Here is an 18,642-nt window from a genome sequence, read left to right as displayed (position 1 = left end):
AAGCTCCATCTACTCCCCTTTAAATAAACCTCTTTTCCCTCCTGGGTGTTCGCTTGAATTACTTAATGCAGGTAGTCCTTTGCTCCAGATGCTTCAACTTACCTGTTTCTTACACTGTCCCAGCTTTCTGCAAGTGGGTTCTCTGTCCTCCAGACAAACTCTGGGAGGGCAAACCAAGAAATATTCTGGCTCAGTCTCTCACGCTTACCTGCAATAAATTGGTACTGACATCTATGCTTCCCAGTATTAACACAAAGGCTATTCTGCTCCCTCTGGAACAGAGGGACCCAGAATGGAAGTATAGGTGCATCCACCTAGTATCGTAGAGGGAATAGGTGAGGAGACAGCAAGTGTACCAGGGGCTTCTTCTATGTTTTCTGAAGCTGGATTTTCTTACTTCAGAACTTTTTTGTTGTTTTCATCCTTTAACACTTTTCAAATAAATTTGAGGAAAGTTACTGTCTTCACGATTACTCTGCTGCCTTTGCCAGAGGACAGTTGGAGCCATGGCTACCCTCAGAACCATCTGCAGTAGTGAGCTGAAGTAGCTGATCAGAAGTAGAGATCTGGGATCAGACCATCCATGCACCCTCAGGACTAATTCTTTATGTCCCACCCTTGTACCCGCAAGCTGTTCCGGGTACCAGAGCTCGTCTCCACTGCCACTGGCCCGGATGCTGGTGGAAGCGGGATGGTAGCTGCTTCAGAGGAGATGAAATTGACTGATCTTTATGGCAATTTCCCAGTTTCTTCCTCCTGCACTTCCTGGGATGCTGCACAGTATTTCCCCGGAATTTGGAGTTTCCAAGTGGTTCATTCAGATAGTTCCTGCCATTTCAATAGCTGTTTTGACGAGCTATTGAAATAGCTCCTGGTGGGTTCCACCCCATCATCTACCCACAATCTTTTCCCTCATTTTGACTCTTAATCAAGGTTTTGCACTGAGTCTGACTTAGGGTGTGATTTGTGTTGGATTTTAAGGAAGCTAGAATATTGGGACCAATATCACTCCAGCAAGGCAGGTGAAAACCAAGAAAGAGTCAAGAGGGTTTTATTTCTTTAAACTGTTTACTATTTTAGTAGACCTAGGCACTTCTCCACCGCCAGTACTAAAGACTTTCAAATGGTAGAGTCTCTTAAGTGAACAATGAAAAGAGCTCATTTATACCATCACTCACCCTAAAGAGCAAATAGCATGTCAGCAAATGCTGAATAAACCCAATGTCCTATGCCTTTATTTGAAAACAATGGAATATACATTTTAAACAATACAGTATTATATATAAATTAGATTTTTTAAAATGTCATCTGTAGAGAAGTATGGATTGAAATGGAGGAGGTACTACCTGATAGTTTGGTGACTGGAAAGATGAGAGAATTTTTATAATTTTAGCATGCAAAACATTTTTAGTGGTCTTATTCTAGAAAGGGGTAAATAATAATTCATGCATAAAGGTTGTGTCAGAGTTTATAGACTAGACCTCTGGTAATGGATTCAGCCTTTCCCCAACAAATCAAAAGTATTGTTGTATGCTCACATGAATATACAGTAGTCATTACCTTAAATTTAAAACTCACTATAAGCAGCAAACACACAGAGCAGGATATGAAGGCTGTATTGTATCAGTGTGGTCTGCAGAGAATTTCTTCATATGGTTTTTGCCTTGTTGAAATATGTGTTGCAGTTCAAAGCTAAAGGGATTACTTTTGAATAGTCATCACAGAGGTTGATTACATTCGTATATCATATTTAGCTGGACCCTGCAGGCTATTATTCCATTAGCTATGCTGGTCCTGCTATTGTCAAAAGTTGATCACCTAATGTTAAAAGACTGTGCTTTTCCTTGACCTTATCAAAATGACTCAAAAGGTTTTGTTAAAGAATAAAACTCAGATTATGTTTCATGAAACTGATTAAGAATGAATACTATGTGCAAAAATGTTCATATCTTATGGATCTTACCATTTTGTCATTATTAATGGTAAAATTATATTTTGATTTCATAGTTCAGCACATTTTACTTAAAGTCTTAGAGTCAATTTTAGTAGAAATAGTCCTTTTCTCTTGATGATAGTAACGAGTCTCAGGAACTGATTCCTGAAAAGAGAACAAAAGTCTCTCCCCATCCTCACCATGTATATGAATGATGTAAAATTATCATAATAGGAGTATGTCTGATATGTCAATGTTAACACATCTACACCAGCCTAATTACAATATGGTTTTATAAGGCCATCATACTGGGAGAACACAGAGCTTTATTCGAAGAAATAGGTATATAAATGAGAAATTTATCATTCACGATTGATAATCAGAAAATTACTTCTAAATAAATAAATACATTTAACTGCTTATTCTTTTGACAATGGTTGTGTAATTTCAGTCATTTAAGCACAACAGTGGGAAAATTTTAAATAAAAGAATTAAAATACATTTTTATAAACCCTGAATCCCATTACCAATAAAAGGCGTATTTAGATAAGCTTTATTTTACTCTATTTTATTATGAGTTTGCCACAAATAAATGACCAAATGAAAGTATATCTTTGCAGAAGATATTTACAAGTATGACTTTATAATTTAAAATAATCTATTTAAAATTTTCATTAGAATCACATTACAAAAGCTGTCCTTTGGGAACAAAGATGATTTTAAATCTCTCAATTGAACTCCTAAGGTTTGATTACGTTCCCAGAAGTGGTGTGATGGATTGACATAGACTCATGTGCACTCTTTGGCATGCCCACCCTTGTAACTGATGGTGTGTAAAATGGCCAGTCAGGGATGCAGGCTGTGATCCTGGAATGCAGCCAGGTACTGAATTTTGGCCTCATTTAGCATTGTTCTCTAATCAAATGAACTTTCCAGCAAGTGGAAGTTTCCTAATATTTCTCGTACTTGCTTGTCTCTAACCATCCCACTTTATAGCTCAGAATAGAGGAGGAGTGTGTATCAGACAGGAGAAAACAGATGGCACATTCAACCGGAATTAGGAGGAGATTTTAATGAATGGTCCATTAAGAGATGAGGATGGGGCTAAGGAACTAACAAGAGATGCTGAGGCACCCAGGGACCAACAGTAGAGAGATGCTATGCCTTTATCATCCTTATTGCTTCAGGGTAAGGGGGAGAGAATGGTGCTATTGGACCCTGAATGAGCAATGGGGATTTAGAAGGGGAGTTACCCAATAAGACCCCTCTCCCTTCCTAAACTCTGAATTGCTGGTGACTCCCTTGGGCTAAACCCAACCCAAGAAGCCAGAGGGCAAGTAAGCCTGCATGATGCAGTCTGCAGTCAGCCTTTGGGGACACAGAGCAGAGAAGGTGGGAGAATGCACCTTGGAGTGTGTGTGTGTGTGTGCAGCAAACAACAGATAATCATATAGTGCAATGCCATTTTTCAGCAAAATTCAGTCATGTGAAGCTTGGTTTAAGCATCAATATATTTAATGTTGGCATATTATTTGGTGCTTCTTTTCCTTTTCCTGTTCTCTTTCCACTTACTTTCCTTTTTAAAGAATACTGATTTGTCATTCATGGCACTTCCTATCGCTCAAGTCTCTAAAAATTTTATGAACCAATGCTTGACATTATAGAGTAAACCTCACTTTACCAAAAAAAAAAAAAAAAAAAATACGTGAGTATTCTTGGTAATACATTCTTGCCATTTGTTGTTAACAAACAGAAAAAATGGTCTATGCTCTATCTATGTTTTAAAGCCGAAGTCATGATCTGGTAATTCTATATCTGATGGCAATAGTCAAGAAGGCCTTTTTTTTTTTTTGGCATGTGGAGGCTCTGGGAATCAAACCCGGGTCTCCAGCATGACAGGTGAGAATTCTAACACTTAGCTACCTTTGTCCCACCATAGTCAAGAAGACTTTTGACTACTTGAGTTAAAGTAAACATTTCAGGCAGGAGACATCTTTCAGGTCAGGTAGACTCTTAAGTGTCTAAGAATGAAATGTGCTTTTTCAGATTCTATGTCTGGCATACAGGAATTCCCTTTACAAAGGCTTCTGTTGATAAAATTATATGAGGATCAGAAATATATTATAATTTAAAATTGTACATGTGTTTTTCATTAAGCACCATTTTCTAAAATAGATGCAATAGAAAAAGACCTGGATGAAGCACAGAAGATATGTCCATACTTAGAATTACAATACTTTCTTCTGGGTGGCTAAACTTTTAATGAGAGTACTAGATTTAGGGCTATTAATCTATTTAGATACCAACATGAATAAATATAGTGTGTATGTATTCAAAATATTCCATTTATTTCTCCTACTGTTGCTACATTACAAATACTGCATTTTTCCATTCAAAATGGAGGAATTTGAATCAGATTACCCTCCTGCCTGAAACAAACCCTCCTCCCCACCAAAAAAGAATCATCAACTGAATGAAATGTAAGAAACAATGATTTTAAAGACACTGGACATCAAGACAACAAAGGCCAGTGATTGCACAATGACAGGAACAAATTACATGAGCTCTTGACTATTATGGCTCAGAGAAGGGAAACTGAGGTGAAGCCCAGTAGACTCCTTGAGTTGAGAAGATGGAGCTTAAGATTCCAGGGAAACAGAATTTGCAACTAGTGTGCCAGAGAGAAGAATGCTGCACAGAGAGAGAACTATGAAACTCTGTAGAGAGTTACCCTTGAGTATTCCGTAGAGTATGGATCAAAGCATAAATGTGAAGAAACTACCCAAAAACTGGAGAAAGAACCACCCAAAAGGATTTGAATGAACAGCATGCATGCTCACACAAGGCTGGAAATAGTGCCTGTTTTCAACAGCCAGATTGGAAGACTTCATAATTCATAGGGCACTGGGTACAGGACTCAGAAGGGTCTTGCCTTGGAAGTGAGGAATAATTATTCTTAGACTAAACTTGGCTCTGGCCTGACCTAATGGATCTTACAAACAAAACTGGAAGGGATCAGACTAGTTGTTAGAATTGGGAATAAAGGTGTTAAAAGTTACTATAACTGTTTTTCAGTCAAAAAAAATTAAGTAGAGACATGGAAGATATAATAAGGACCCACATCGAAATGTCAGACTGAAAACTACAATGTCTGAGATAATAAATACATTGGAAGGAATTAGCAAACAAAGAGAAGATTGATGAAGTTGAAGACAGAGTAGTAGAAAATATCCAACATAAAGCAAAGAAGAAACAGAATGAAAAAGCTGCACAGCATTAGTGAGTAGTGGGACACCCTCAAGCAGCCTAATGCATGTATTACTGAAGTCCCAGAACGCAAAGAAACTATGGCTGAAAAATTTCCGATATTGATGAAATCCATAAACCCAAAGATCCAAGAGCTCAACAAACCCTGAACTCAAGAAACTTGAATACACCAAAGGTATATTATAATAAAGAGGAAAAATCTTAAAAACAGCCAAAGGAAAAAACACTTTATATACAGAGGGATGAAGAAAAGGATGACAACAGTTTTCCCAACAATTATATATGAGAAGACAGTGGACTAGTATCTTTAAAATACTAAAAGAAAAAAAAAATCATCAAATCTGGAATTCTATACCCAGTGAAAACATGAAGGCAAGGGTGCATGAGTGTTCAGTGATAGAACACTCACTCCATGCGGGAGACCCAGGTTCAATTCCCGGGCCATGCACTCTGCCTCAATTAAAAAAAAAAAAAAAAAATGAAGGCAAAATAAATGTCTTTTTCAGGAACAATTTAATCAGCAGCAGACATGCACTACAAGAAATGTTAAAAGAAGTCCTTCAGTAGAAGGGAAATGACACCAGATGGAAATCTGGATCTATGCAAATGAAGGAAGAACCTCAGAAATGGGAATTAGCTGGGTAAATAAAAAAATACATTTTTTATTATTTAAATCTCCTTAAATGATATTTGACTGCTTAATCAAAAATGATCATATAGTGTGTGATTTATAACATATTTAAAAGTAAAAGTTATGATAGCAGTAGTGCAAAGGCTGGGAAGTGAAAAAGGGAAGTATGGCATTCTAAGTTTCTTGTGCTACGCATGAAATGGGGTGAAGTCACTTGACAGCAGAGTGATAAATGAAAGTTGCGTGCTGGTCATTAGTTTTGTTTTACATTTTAGTTTATACTTTTCCATTTTACTGTTTTAGTTAAAAGGAAAAAAGCCATGAGATTTGAAAATCAATTAACATTCCTCAATTCTGAAAATGAGAAATGAGAAACTGAGAAATCTCTAATTTAAACATTCATTTTCAAACCTACCCTTGTCATGCATTTCCCTGAACTTGAGGATGAATTAATGAATTCAAAGCATTAACTATTTCTTTATCACCCCATTCTCCCTGCAAACTTTTTATCTTCGGCCAGATTCTGTAAGGTATATGTAATATGAGCTTAAATACTAACAGAAATACGAATTTAGATTTTTTTTCTGCGGCTTAAAAAATGAGAGTTTGTAAAATACACAGCTCCATCTTCTCTTCATCAATATGCTGCTTTAGAACAGAAACTTTTATAGGAAGTAATGATTTTTTTTTTTTTTTTTTTTTGGTACGGGCAGGCACCGGGAAATGAACTCGGGTCTCCGGCATGGCGGGTGAGAACTCTGCCTGCTGAGCCACTGTGGCCTGCCCAATAATGATTTTTTTAAATGAACAATCTAGATACGTTAAGATTAATATTTTTGTAAAAATTGAGTTTTCTAATATATGTTAAGATTTTCAAAGAAAAAATGCTGTATATATGTAATATCTAGTCCAAATACAAGATAAGTAATTATGTTCCCTGTCAGCAGCAAAGTAGTTTCTAGAAAAATATCTTATTTTTAGGATCAAAATAATTACCCTAGCAAAAAAAAAAGAAAGAAAATATTTTAGGTCACTGATAAGATACCCTTTTAAATCTTCATAAGAATGAATGCATCTATTTAATACAACAACCAGAGTGATTAGAAAATGTAAAACAAAATACCATTTCCCAGATGATCTATATGTTTGCTATTCAAAGGGTGGTTTTCAAAAGAATGGCATCAGCTTTGCCCAGAACTTGCTAGAAATGAAGACTTTCCAGACCTCATAAATCAGAATCTGCATTTTAATAGGATCTCAACACAATTCGTTTGCACGTTAAAGTTTGGGATCATTGTTTTACTTTTATTTATACTTAAAATTTAACGTAGGAGCAAAACAGCATGCTTGGGAGGAGAGGCGGTGTAGCTGTTTGAGGTTCGTTCTGTTGTAACCCTTACCTCATAAGTAAAACATGAGTAAATTTCCATGGGTGGCGCAATCGTGGCTCAGTGGCAAGAATTTTCGCCTGCCAAGCTGGAGACCCAGGTTCAATTCCCAGAGCCTGCCCAAACCAAAAATAAGTAAATATCCATGGATTAAGAAATTATTTTGCACTAGAGACTATTTAAACATTGCAACCACTCCATGCTGTAAGTGTTGTTACTCCAGTTTTACAGACAAGGAAACCAAAGGTTGGAGAGACTAATTGCACAGTATTACCCGGGTGATAAGCAGCCGGGTGGAGATTCAAACTTAGGTTTATCTGCATTCGAAGCCCATGCTCAAAATTTCTATACCCATTTTCACTTCAAGGAGTTCAGAAGGAAGGCAAGTAACAAGAAAGGCTCTTTGAAAATGCTCAATGCATTGTGTTAGGCCTGAGAGGCTTATTTATTTATTTCTTACTTTGTGGAGAATTGCAGTGGCAAGCCTATTTAGTTCTTAATCAATGTTTGTCTATTTAATTTCTTCTCTTCTAGAGACTGTTTCTAATGTAGCTGATAAAAGAAATCGCCACATTTGCCAAGGATGTGTCTGAAGAGCACTAATCGGACATGGAGGCCATGATAACTGAGCTTGGACTAGTGAGAAACCTAAACCAGGTTTCCATCGTGTGAGTTGTTGCCTTTATTTCATTATACTTTGACTCAACCCCTAATGGATTCAGTTTCATAAAGTCAGAAAAAGAGGAAAAGAAAGCAATTTATTCATGTTTTCACTGGAGCTCACTGCAGACATGAAATTTCTCTAAAAATGCAAATCATTCGGTACCACACAAGTGAAACTGGGTAGCTAAGCTCTTAGAGACAAGCTCTTTCCCAGGGCTAATGTTTTTATGCCCAGTGATTGAATAAATCGATCCATTTATTACAACATCTTCACTTCAGTTTTTTCTCCCTAGATAAATGTATGTAAAGGTACTAGAGGACTTTTCTTCACTACTAAGAACATTGATTACACATGTTAATTTGGCTTTTAATCCTAAATATATCAAAATAAATACCATAAACAAGAGTAGAATAAATCAATACAGATTTGTTCAATATCAGATTGATCAAAAGAGGATTTAGTGAAACTCCAAGATGAAAAATATTAATGCACAAACTAAGCCCTAACTAAACATCTGAAGTCATATTACAGCCCTAACTTATGTAATAGGACTTTAGACAAGCTCAGTATAAAGCTGAGAAAAACTATTTCTGAAAACAGAAATGGTGCACTTTTGTTGCATTAAAGAAGAATCCCCAGAACGCCTACCTATCCAAGGTATTTAATATGAACATTCCTTTTTAAAAATTTTCTTGTCTTTTTTCAGCCATTCTTGTTAATTCATGGGGCACCATATCACAGATGGCATTTTTTTTAATGTTACGTATAGCAAAAATTACACTTAAAATGTGTAAGGTTGATCATAAAATATAGACAAAACAACACTCTTAAAAGCCAAGATACAAGGAAAGGCTATCAGTCAGTCTTTTCAGGGAAGGTGAGGACAATGAGAATTAAAAATCATACATGAAGGCAGCAGCCGACCCGCCCACCCTCCTCTCCCCTCTTCCCCCTCCTGCTCCGGCGGCTCTCCAACCACCACCGTGCCCTCTTCCGCCTTCACCGACTCCTCCGCCACCAGCCTCGACAGCCTTGCCACCCTTACCTTTCCTCCTCCAGAGCAGCTACTGGGGGAGTGGAGACAATACAGAGCAGCTCCCGGAGATCAAAAAACGGCATACCCCATCCTGGAATGGCTGACTGTCTGGGAGAACCAGCTCCGGTGAGATCACCGAGGGGCGCGGGTTTTCCTGGGAGGGACGGCAAGCAGCCAGAGTCCCTCCCTTCCTCATTCCCAGGCCAGCTGGCAGAATTGGGCAGGCGGTCCCCTTGGGCCGCAGCAGCTGGTGCCCCCACCACGCGAGGCCCCCTGCACCAACTGAGAGAGTTGGGTCGGAAATCCCCAGACTGCAGAGAACGGTGACCAGGGGGTCCCTTTCAAACACGTGACAGTGCACTCTCCCGGGCTGCACAGCTGGCGCCCTTCCGCCACGCTTGGCGCCCCAGGCCACTAGGAAATTCGGTCGGGCGCTCTCCCGTGCTGCAGCGGCCGGCAACCATCCCCATGTTCGGACCCCCAGGCCAGCTGGCACTCTTCCAAGACACTTTGGCTGCCAAACCTCCCCTACAGCGATAGTTTTCCAGAGTTAAAGGACCCACAGCAACTTTTACCGGTGGAACCTGTAGACAAACGTGTGCCACGAGCGCCAACTACTGGGCAGGATAAGAAAAACAGAACCCACAGTTTTCATAGAAAAATTTTTTAACCTGTGGGGTCCAACACCCAGGGAAATCTGACTAAATACCCAGATGCCAGCAGAAGATAACGGATCACGCTCAGAAAATTGAAAATATGGCCCAGTCAAAGGAACAAACCAATAGTTCAAACGAGATACAGGAGCTGAAACAACTAATGCTGAATATACGAACAGAAATGGAAAACCTCTTCAAAAACGAAATCGATAAATTGAGGGAGGACATGAAGAAGACATGGGCTGAACATAAAGAAGAAATAGAAAAACTGAAAAAACAAATCACAGAGGTTATGGAAGTGAAGGATAAAGTAGAAAAGATGGAAAAAACAATGGATACCTACAATGATAGATTTAAAGAGACAGAAGATAGAATTAGTGATTTGGAGGATGGAACATCTGAATTCCAAAAACAAACAGAAACTATCCGGAAAAGAATGGAAAAATTCGAACAGATATGAGGGAACTCAAGGACAATATGAAGTGCACAAATATACGTGTTGTGGGTGTCCCAGAAGGAGAAGAGAAGGGAAAAGGAGGAGAAAAACTAATGGAAGAAATTATCACTGAAAATTTCCCAAGTCTTATGAAAGACCTAAAATTACAGATCCAAGAAGTGCAGCGCACCCCAAAGAGATTAGACCCAAATAGGCGTTCCCCAAGACACTTACTAGTTAGAATGTCAGAGGTCAAAGAGAAAGAGAGGATCTTGAAAGCAGCGAGAGAGAAGCAATCCATCACATACAAGGGAAACCCAATTAGACTATGTGTAGATTTCTCAGCAGAAACCATGGAAGCTAGAAGACAGTGGGATGATATATTTAAGTTACTAAAAGAGAAAAACTGCCAACCAAGACTCCTATATCCAGCAAAATTGTCCTTCAAAAATGAGGGAGAAATTAAAACATTCTCAGACAAAAAGTCACTGAGAGAATTTGTGACCAAGAGACCAGCTCTGCAAGAAATACTAAAGGGAGCACTAGAGTCAGATACAAAAAGACAGAAGAGAGAGACATGGAGAAGAGTGTAGAAAGAAGGAAAGTCAGATATGATATATATAATACAAAAGGCAAAATGGTAGAGGAAAATATTATCCAAACAGTAATAACTCTAAATGTTAATGGACTGAATTCCCCAATCAAAAGACATAGACTGGCAGAATGGATTAAAAAACAGGATCCTTCTATATGCTGTCTACAGGAAACACATCTTAGACCCAAAGATAAACATAGGTTGAAAGTGAAAGGTTGGGAAAAGATATTTCATGCAAATAACAACCAGAAAGAGCAGGAGTGGCTATACTAATATCCAACAAATTAGACTTCAAATGTAAAACAGTTAAAAGAGACAAAGAAGGACACTATCTACTAATAAAAGGAACAATTAAACAAGAAGACATAACAATCATAAATATTTACGCACCGAACCAGAATGCCCCAAAATACGTGAGGAATACACTGCAAACACTGAAAACGGAAATAGACACATATACCATAATATTTGGAGACTTCAATTCACCACTCTCATCAATGGACAGAACATCTAGACAGAGGATCAATAAAGAAATAGAGAATCTGAATATTACTATAAATGAGCTAGACTTAACAGATATTTATAGGACATTACATCCCACAACAGCAGGATACACCTTTTTCTCAAGTGCTCATGGATCATTCTCAAAGACAGACCATATGCTGGGTCACAAAGCAAGTCTTAACAAATTTAAAAAGATTGAAATCATACACAACACTTTCTCGGATCATAAAGGAATGAAGTTGGAAATCAATAATAGATGGAGTGCCAGAAAATTCACAAATACATGGAGGCTCAACAACACTCTCTTAAACAACAAGTGGGCCAAAGAAGAAATTGCAAGAGAAATTAGTAAATACCTCGAGGTGAATGAAAACGAAAACACAACATATCAAAACTTATGGGACGCAGCAAAGGCAGTGCTAAGAGGGAAATTTATTGCCCTAAATGCCTATATCAGAAAAGAAGAAAAGGCAAAAATGCAGGAATTAACTGCCCACTTGGAAGAACTGGAGAAAGAACAGCAAACTAATCCCAAAGCAAGCAAAAGGAAAGAAATAACAAAGATTAGAGCAGAAATAAATGAAATTGAAAGCATGAAAACAATAGAGTAAATCAATAAGACCAGAAGTTGGTTCTATGAGAAAATCAATAAGATTGATGGGCCCTTAGCAAGATTGACAAAAAGAAGAAGAGAGAGGATGCAAATAAATAAGATCAGAAATGGAAGAGGAGACATAACTACTGACCTCACAGAAATAAAGGAGGTAATAACAGGATACTATGAACAACTTTACACTAATAAATACAACAATTTAGATGAAATGGATGGGTTCCTGGAAAGGCATGAACAACCAACTTTGACTCAAGAAGAAATAGATGACCTCAACAAACCAATCACAAGTAAAGAAATTGAATCAGTCATTCAAAAGCTCCCTAAAAAGAAAAGTCCAGGACCAGACGGCCTCACATGTGAATTCTATCAAACATTCCAGAAAGAATTAGTACCAGCTCTCCTCAACCTCTTCAAAATAATCGAAGTGGAGGGAAAACTACCTAATTCATTCTATGAAGCCAACATCACCCTCATACCAAAACCAGGCAAAGATATTACAAAAAAAGAAAACTACAGGCCAATCTCTCTAATGAATATAGATGCAAAAATCCTCAACAAAATTCTAGCAAATCGAATCCAACAACACATTAAAACAATTATACATCATGACCAAGTAGGATTCATCCCAGGTATGCAAGGATGGTTCAACATAAGAAAATCAATTAATGTAATACACCACATCAACAAATCAAAGCAGAAAAATCACATGATCATCTCAATTGATGCAGAGAAGGCATTTGACAAGATTCAACATCCTTTCCTGTTGAAAACACTTCAAAAGATAGGAATACAAGGGAACTTCCTTAAAATGATAGAGGGAATATATGAAAAACCCACAGCTAATATCATCCTCAATGGGGAAAAATTGAAAACTTTCCCCCTAAGAACAGGAACAAGACAAGGATGCCCACTATCACCACTATTATTCAACATTGTGTTGGAGGTTCTAGCCAGAGCAATTAGACAAGAAAAAGAAATACAAGGCATCAAAATTGGAAAGGAAGAAGTAAAACTATCACTGTTTGCAGACGATATGATACTATACGTCGAAAACCCGGAAAAATCCACAACAAAACTACTAGAGCTAATAAATGAGTACAGCAAAGTAGCAGGCTACAAGATCAACATTCAAAAATCTGTAGCTTTTCTATACACTAGTAATGAACAAGCTGAGAGGGAAATCAAGAAACGAATCCCATTTACAATCGCAACTAAAAGAATAAAATACCTAGGAATAAATTTAACCAAAGAGACAAAAAACCTATATAAAGAAAACTACAAAAAACTGCTAAAAGAAATCACAGAAGACCTAAATAGATGGAAGGGCATACCGTGTTCATGGATTGGAAGACTAAATATAATTAAGACGTCAATTCTACCTAAACTGATCTACAGATTCAATGCAATACCAATCAAAATCCCAACAACTTATTTTTCAGAATTAGAAAAACCAATAAGCAAATTTATCTTGAAGGGCAGGTTGCCCCGAATTGCTAAAAACATCTTGAGGAAAAAAAAACGAAGCTGGAGGTCTCGCGATGCCAGACTTTAAGGCATATTATGAAGCCACAGTGGTCAAAACAGCATGGTATTGGCATAAAGATAGATATATTGACCAATGGAATCGAATAGAGTGCTCAGATATAGACCCTCTCATCTATGGACATTTGATCTTTGATAAGGCAGTCAAGCCAATTAACCTGGGACAGAACAGTCTCTTCAATAAATAGTGCCTAGAGAACTGGATATCCATATGTAAAAGAATGAAAGAAGACCCGCATCTCACACCTTATACAAAAGTTAACTCAAAATGGATCAAAGATCTAAACATTAGGTCTAAGACCATAAAACAGTTAGAGGAAAATGTAGGGAGATATCTTATGAATCTTACAACTGGAGGTGGTTTTATGGACCTTAAACCTAAAGCAAGAGCACTGAAGAAGGAAATAAATAAATGGGAACTCCTCAAAATTAAACACTTTTGTGCATCAAAGAACTTCATCAAAAAAGTAGAAAGACAGTCTATGCAATGGGAGATAATATTTGGAAATGACATATCAGATAAAGGTCTAGTATCCAGAATATATAAAGAGATTGTTCAACTCAACAACAAAAAGACAGCCAACCCAATTACAAAATGGGAAAAAGACTTGAACAGACACCTCTCAGAAGAGGAAATACAGATGGCCAAGAGGCACATGAAGAGATGCTCAATGTCCCTGGCCATTAGAGAAATGCAAATCAAAACCACAATGAGATATCATCTCACACCCACCAGAATGGCCATTATCAACAAAACAGAAAATGACAAGTGCTGGAGAGGATGCGGAGAAAGAGGCACACTTATCCACTGTTGGTGGGAATGTCAAAGGGTGCAACCACTGTAGAAGGCAGTTTGGCAATTCCTCAAAAAGCTGAATATAGAATTGCCATATGACCCAGCAATACCATTGCTAGGTATCTACTCAAAGGACTTAAGGGCAAAGACACAAACAGACATTTGCACACCAACGTTTATAGCAGCGTTATTTACAATTGCAAAGAGATGGAAACAGCCAAAATCTCCATCAACAGAAGAATGGCTAAACAAACTGTGGTATATACATACGATGGAATATTATGCAGTTTTAAGACAAGATAAACTTATGAAGCATGTAATAACATGGATGGACCTAGAGAATATTATGCTGAGTGAGTCCAGCCAAAAACTAAAGGACAAATACTGTATGTTCCCACTGATGTGAACGGACATTCGAGAATAAACTTGAAATATGTCATTGGTAACAGAGTCCAGCAGGAGTTAGAAACAGGGTAAGATAATGAATAATTGGAGCTGAAGGGATACAGACTGTGCAACAGGACTAGATACAAAAACTCAAAAATGGACAGCACAATAATACCTAATTGTAAAGTAATCATGTTAAAACACTGAATGAAGCTGCATCTGAGCTATAGGGTTTTTTTTTACTATTATTACTACTTTCATTTCTTTTCTCTATATTAACATTTTATATCTTTTTCTGTTGTGTTGCTAGTTCCTCTAAACCAATGCAAATGTACTAAGAAACGATGATCATGCATCTATGTGATGATGTTAAGAATTACTGAGTGCATATGTAGAACGGTATGATTTCTAAATGTTGTGTTAATTTCTTTCTTTTTTTTTTTGTTTTTTTCTTTCTTTCCGTTAATAAAAAAAAAAAATCATACATGAAGACTCCTGTGATGCCACTTAAAGCAACTCTGGGCCATTACGGCATGTGTTTAGTAGAACCCAAGTGACAACCAATTGCTCAGTAGACGTTCTTGCACAAATGTATTTTTTATTTAACTTTTATAGTAATGAATGAAACAGAGATTCATGTTGTTCCACTCTCAGAAGGGCAGGAGCTTGGAAATGCTTTTCCAATAGTGGGTTTAGTTTTATGTTGAACATACACTATGTCTGTCAATTGATAATCCCTATTCATTTGTCATTCATTCAACTTTCAATCAATAGGTAATCATTGAGCACCCACCAAATGAAAAACATATGTATGTGAGATGGTTGCCAGGGAACGGTTTGTAGCAGTACTCAAATTAACTGGATTCAGGATTACATGGTTGGTGGGGGGTGAGGGGTGGGAAGGGCTGGTGGTGGTTTTAATTTGCAATCATGGCGTAACTCTCTGGATTGGAAAACGGCCATGTATGAGATAGGCTAGTAGGGGACACAGAGTTTCATAACAAATGCCAAGACTTTAACAAAATGCAAGTAAATGTGTTTTACTACTTGTCCCAGGATACTTAAACTTTTTAAGTTTTTCACAAGTAGAATTAATTCTTTGATAACATGATTGATGGGCCAAAAGATTTGGAAGGCAGAGAATCTGTATTAGAACATGTCTCCTGTTGTAGTTTGCTAGCTGCTGGAATGCAATATACCAGAAACAGAATGGTTTTTAAAAAGGGGATTTTAATAAGTTGCTAGTTTTCAGTTTGAAGGCTGAGAAAATGTCCCAATTAAAACAAGTCTATAGAAATGTCCAACGAAAGGCATCCATCCAGGGAAAGATACCTTGGTTCAAGAAGGTTGATGAAGTTCAGGATTTCTCTCTCAAGTGAGAAGGCACATGGTGAACACAGTTAGGGCTTCTCTCTCAGCTGAAAGGGTACATGGCGAACATGGCGTCATCTGCTAGCTTTCTCTCCTGGTTTCTGGTTTCATGAAGCTCCCTGGGAGGTGTTTTCCTTCTTCATCTCCAAAGGTCACTGGCTTGTGGACTCTCTGCTTCGTGGTGCTGCAGCATTCTCTGCTCTCTCTGAATCTCCCCCCTTTCTCCAAAATGTTTCCTTTTTTATAGGACTCCAGAAACTTATCAAGATCCACCCAAATGGGTGGAGACATGTTGTCGCCTAATCCAGTTCAACAACCACTCTTGATTAAATCACATCTCCAGGGAGATGATCTGATTACAGTTTCAAACATACAGTATTGAATAGGGATTATTCTGCATTTATGAAATGGGATTTAGATTAAAATAGGGCTTTTCTATAGGACATACATCCTTTCAAACCAGCACATCTCGTCAACATGCACATGTTATACAACTGTGCATGTATTTTGAGTTCTGGATAAGCAGAAGTCACTTTACAAAACTTTTTGAGGTTTGGATTTAGATATGCAATCACTATTTCTTTGTAGTCTTCAGATTTCAGACTTTTCAAAAAGTAATATATTTGCCCTGGTATCTTCAGTACCTTGCATGATGCCTTACAGGTAGTACATACTTAATGTTTTCTGAATGAACATATTTTGTAGCTTATGATTTACTTTAGAAAATGTGACACCATAAAAGACTGCCTGGGACTTGGTAGATGACCAATAAATACTTATGAAAGACAGAATGAATGAATATGACTACCCTTGAAAGTTTAGATGAGGGCAGGAGAGAAATATGTCTCTCCAGCAAGATCTATTGACAGCTGTTTAATGAGTACATAAAAAGTACCCAGGTTTTAAGAACTGGTTTTCCTCTTGAACATATTACTTGCTCATCTTAAAAGTAACTTTTAGTCCATAACTCAGAAGTGTTTCAGAGAAGAAGTGAGATGTTTACATACATTTTCTTAAGACAATTCTTGAACTTTAAAGAAGTACTTAAACTTTTCCTTCCTGTCTTAATGAGAGAAGATTTCAATTACACAAATTATCTTAATTCTCATGGAGTCAGTTGTTTTAAAGAGCAAATGTTTTAGGTTCCTCGGCTGCTTAAGTAAATATCATGAAATAGGTTGGGTTAAACAATGTAAATACTTATCTGCCTAGAGTTTTGAGACTGGGAAACTGTCCAAATCAAGACACCAGATTGTGGTGAACTGAGGTTGGCCGGTCCGTGGCTTCTCTATCACATGGCAAAGCACATGGTGGCATCTCCTGGTTTTTTTTCTTTTTTTCTGGGTTCCGTTTCAGCTTTTTGTTTCCTGTGGCTTTCTTTCTCGCTGTTTAGATTTCATTCCATTGATAAGGACTCCAGTAATAGGATTCAGACCATTCTAATTGAAGCGGGTCACATCTGAACTGAAGTAGCCTTATCAAAAGATCCTACATACAGTGGGTTCACCCCCACAGTAATGGATTAAATTTAAGGAACAAGTGCGTCTGGGGTACACACAGCTTCTAACCACCGCAGCAAAGACAATACCAAGTCACCTTCTCCCGATGCATTTAACGTCACTGGTGTACAAATGGGCACAGAGGGGAGACGGGAGAAAGAAGAGTAGAGTTGAAAGATTATTTACTGCACTAATAATCTTTTCCTTTCCACTTTACCTGCTCTGGCTCATTGCACTGTGGTTGGGAAGAATAAAGGTACTGTACCTTCAAACTCACTGTATGTGGAAAGATATCATATAAACCAGACTTTAATGAATTGGAAGATATAAGAATTATAATCAGGTGCTAAAAGTCGCTGAAAAAAGATTACTTTTATGGCTGATCCCATGGGATGGGATTAAACTGAAGAAAATTTTGATTTCATCTCTGAAAAGCCAGTTATGCACACACACATATACCTTTCAACAAGGTGTAGATGGAGGGATGGATGGATAGAGAGAGCATCATTCTTACTGTATTTATCTGACCTAAGAAACTGGGAATAAAAACCCAAATGCCCTAATGTAGTTTAAAGTTGTGTTGACTTATTCTAGCATAGTATAGCATTGCACCCCACATATTGACAAAGTAAAGTAAATTACCTGTAATTCTGTAGAGCCCTTTATATTTATACACCTAAACCTTCTATTTAAAAAATTTCCCTGACGCTGTCTCTGCCTTCACATCTCCCACTCAGTAATCTCTTACTCTCGCTGACCTGTTTTCTTGTTTTAAATATTGCCATAAAATTTCTATTTCTCTTTGGCACCTGTTATCTTGCTCGGAGTTCAGTGATAATTTTGCATTAAGATGGTATAAGAACAACATACCTTGAATGGTGTTGAAGAGAAACTACTGCTTAGTGCATATGGCTGATGACTCTGTGGGGATACCTTTTCTAAACAATAAAGTATAAACTTAGTGTAGTAAAGGGATTGAAGCTTCAGAAAGTAAATCAGATAATCTCTTTGCATTGACATTATTAAAGAGGAATAACATTATTTAGAAAGAGTAAAAAATATTCGGTCCTAAGAATTTCATAATTATGGCTTGAATGGGTAATGCATGCACATGATATAACTGTTTAAAAGAGTGTACTGTGAAAAATCTGTTTCAAATCCTTGAGCCTCAGCCACCTACTTCCTTTCCCTAGAAGGGACAATGGTTACTGTTTTTTTTTGAGTATCCTTTCAGAAGCTCTACATGCGTATATACAAACATAAAGGAAGTATATATCTATACCTGTTTTTAATTTTATGCAAATATCAGTATACTATACATATA

At 37.5% G+C, this 18,642-nt stretch overlaps 1 protein-coding gene across 3 annotated transcripts in view; it reads right to left on the bottom strand.

Moving 5' to 3' along the window:
* TTC29 (tetratricopeptide repeat domain 29) overlaps window positions 1-18,642 on the bottom strand; it is a 266,829-nt gene that overhangs the window by 10,854 nt on the left and 237,333 nt on the right. The window contains exon 11 of one of the 3 annotated variants that reach the window (XM_077139876.1): window positions 7,213-7,335. The exons of the other annotated variants lie outside the window; for them this stretch is intronic. Within the exon in view, the coding sequence (XP_076995991.1) occupies window positions 7,322-7,335 (14 nt within the window). The 3' untranslated portion in view covers window positions 7,213-7,321. Of the gene's footprint in view, window positions 1-7,212; window positions 7,336-18,642 lie in introns of those variants that run through there. 3 annotated transcript variants of the gene reach the window in all.

This window comes from Tamandua tetradactyla, chromosome 22 (assembly GCF_023851605.1).
Source record: "Tamandua tetradactyla isolate mTamTet1 chromosome 22, mTamTet1.pri, whole genome shotgun sequence".
Taxonomy (NCBI): domain Eukaryota; kingdom Metazoa; phylum Chordata; class Mammalia; order Pilosa; family Myrmecophagidae; genus Tamandua; species Tamandua tetradactyla.
The sequence above is the reverse complement of the archived record's forward strand: the minus strand, read 5'-3'. Positions and strand labels throughout refer to the sequence as shown.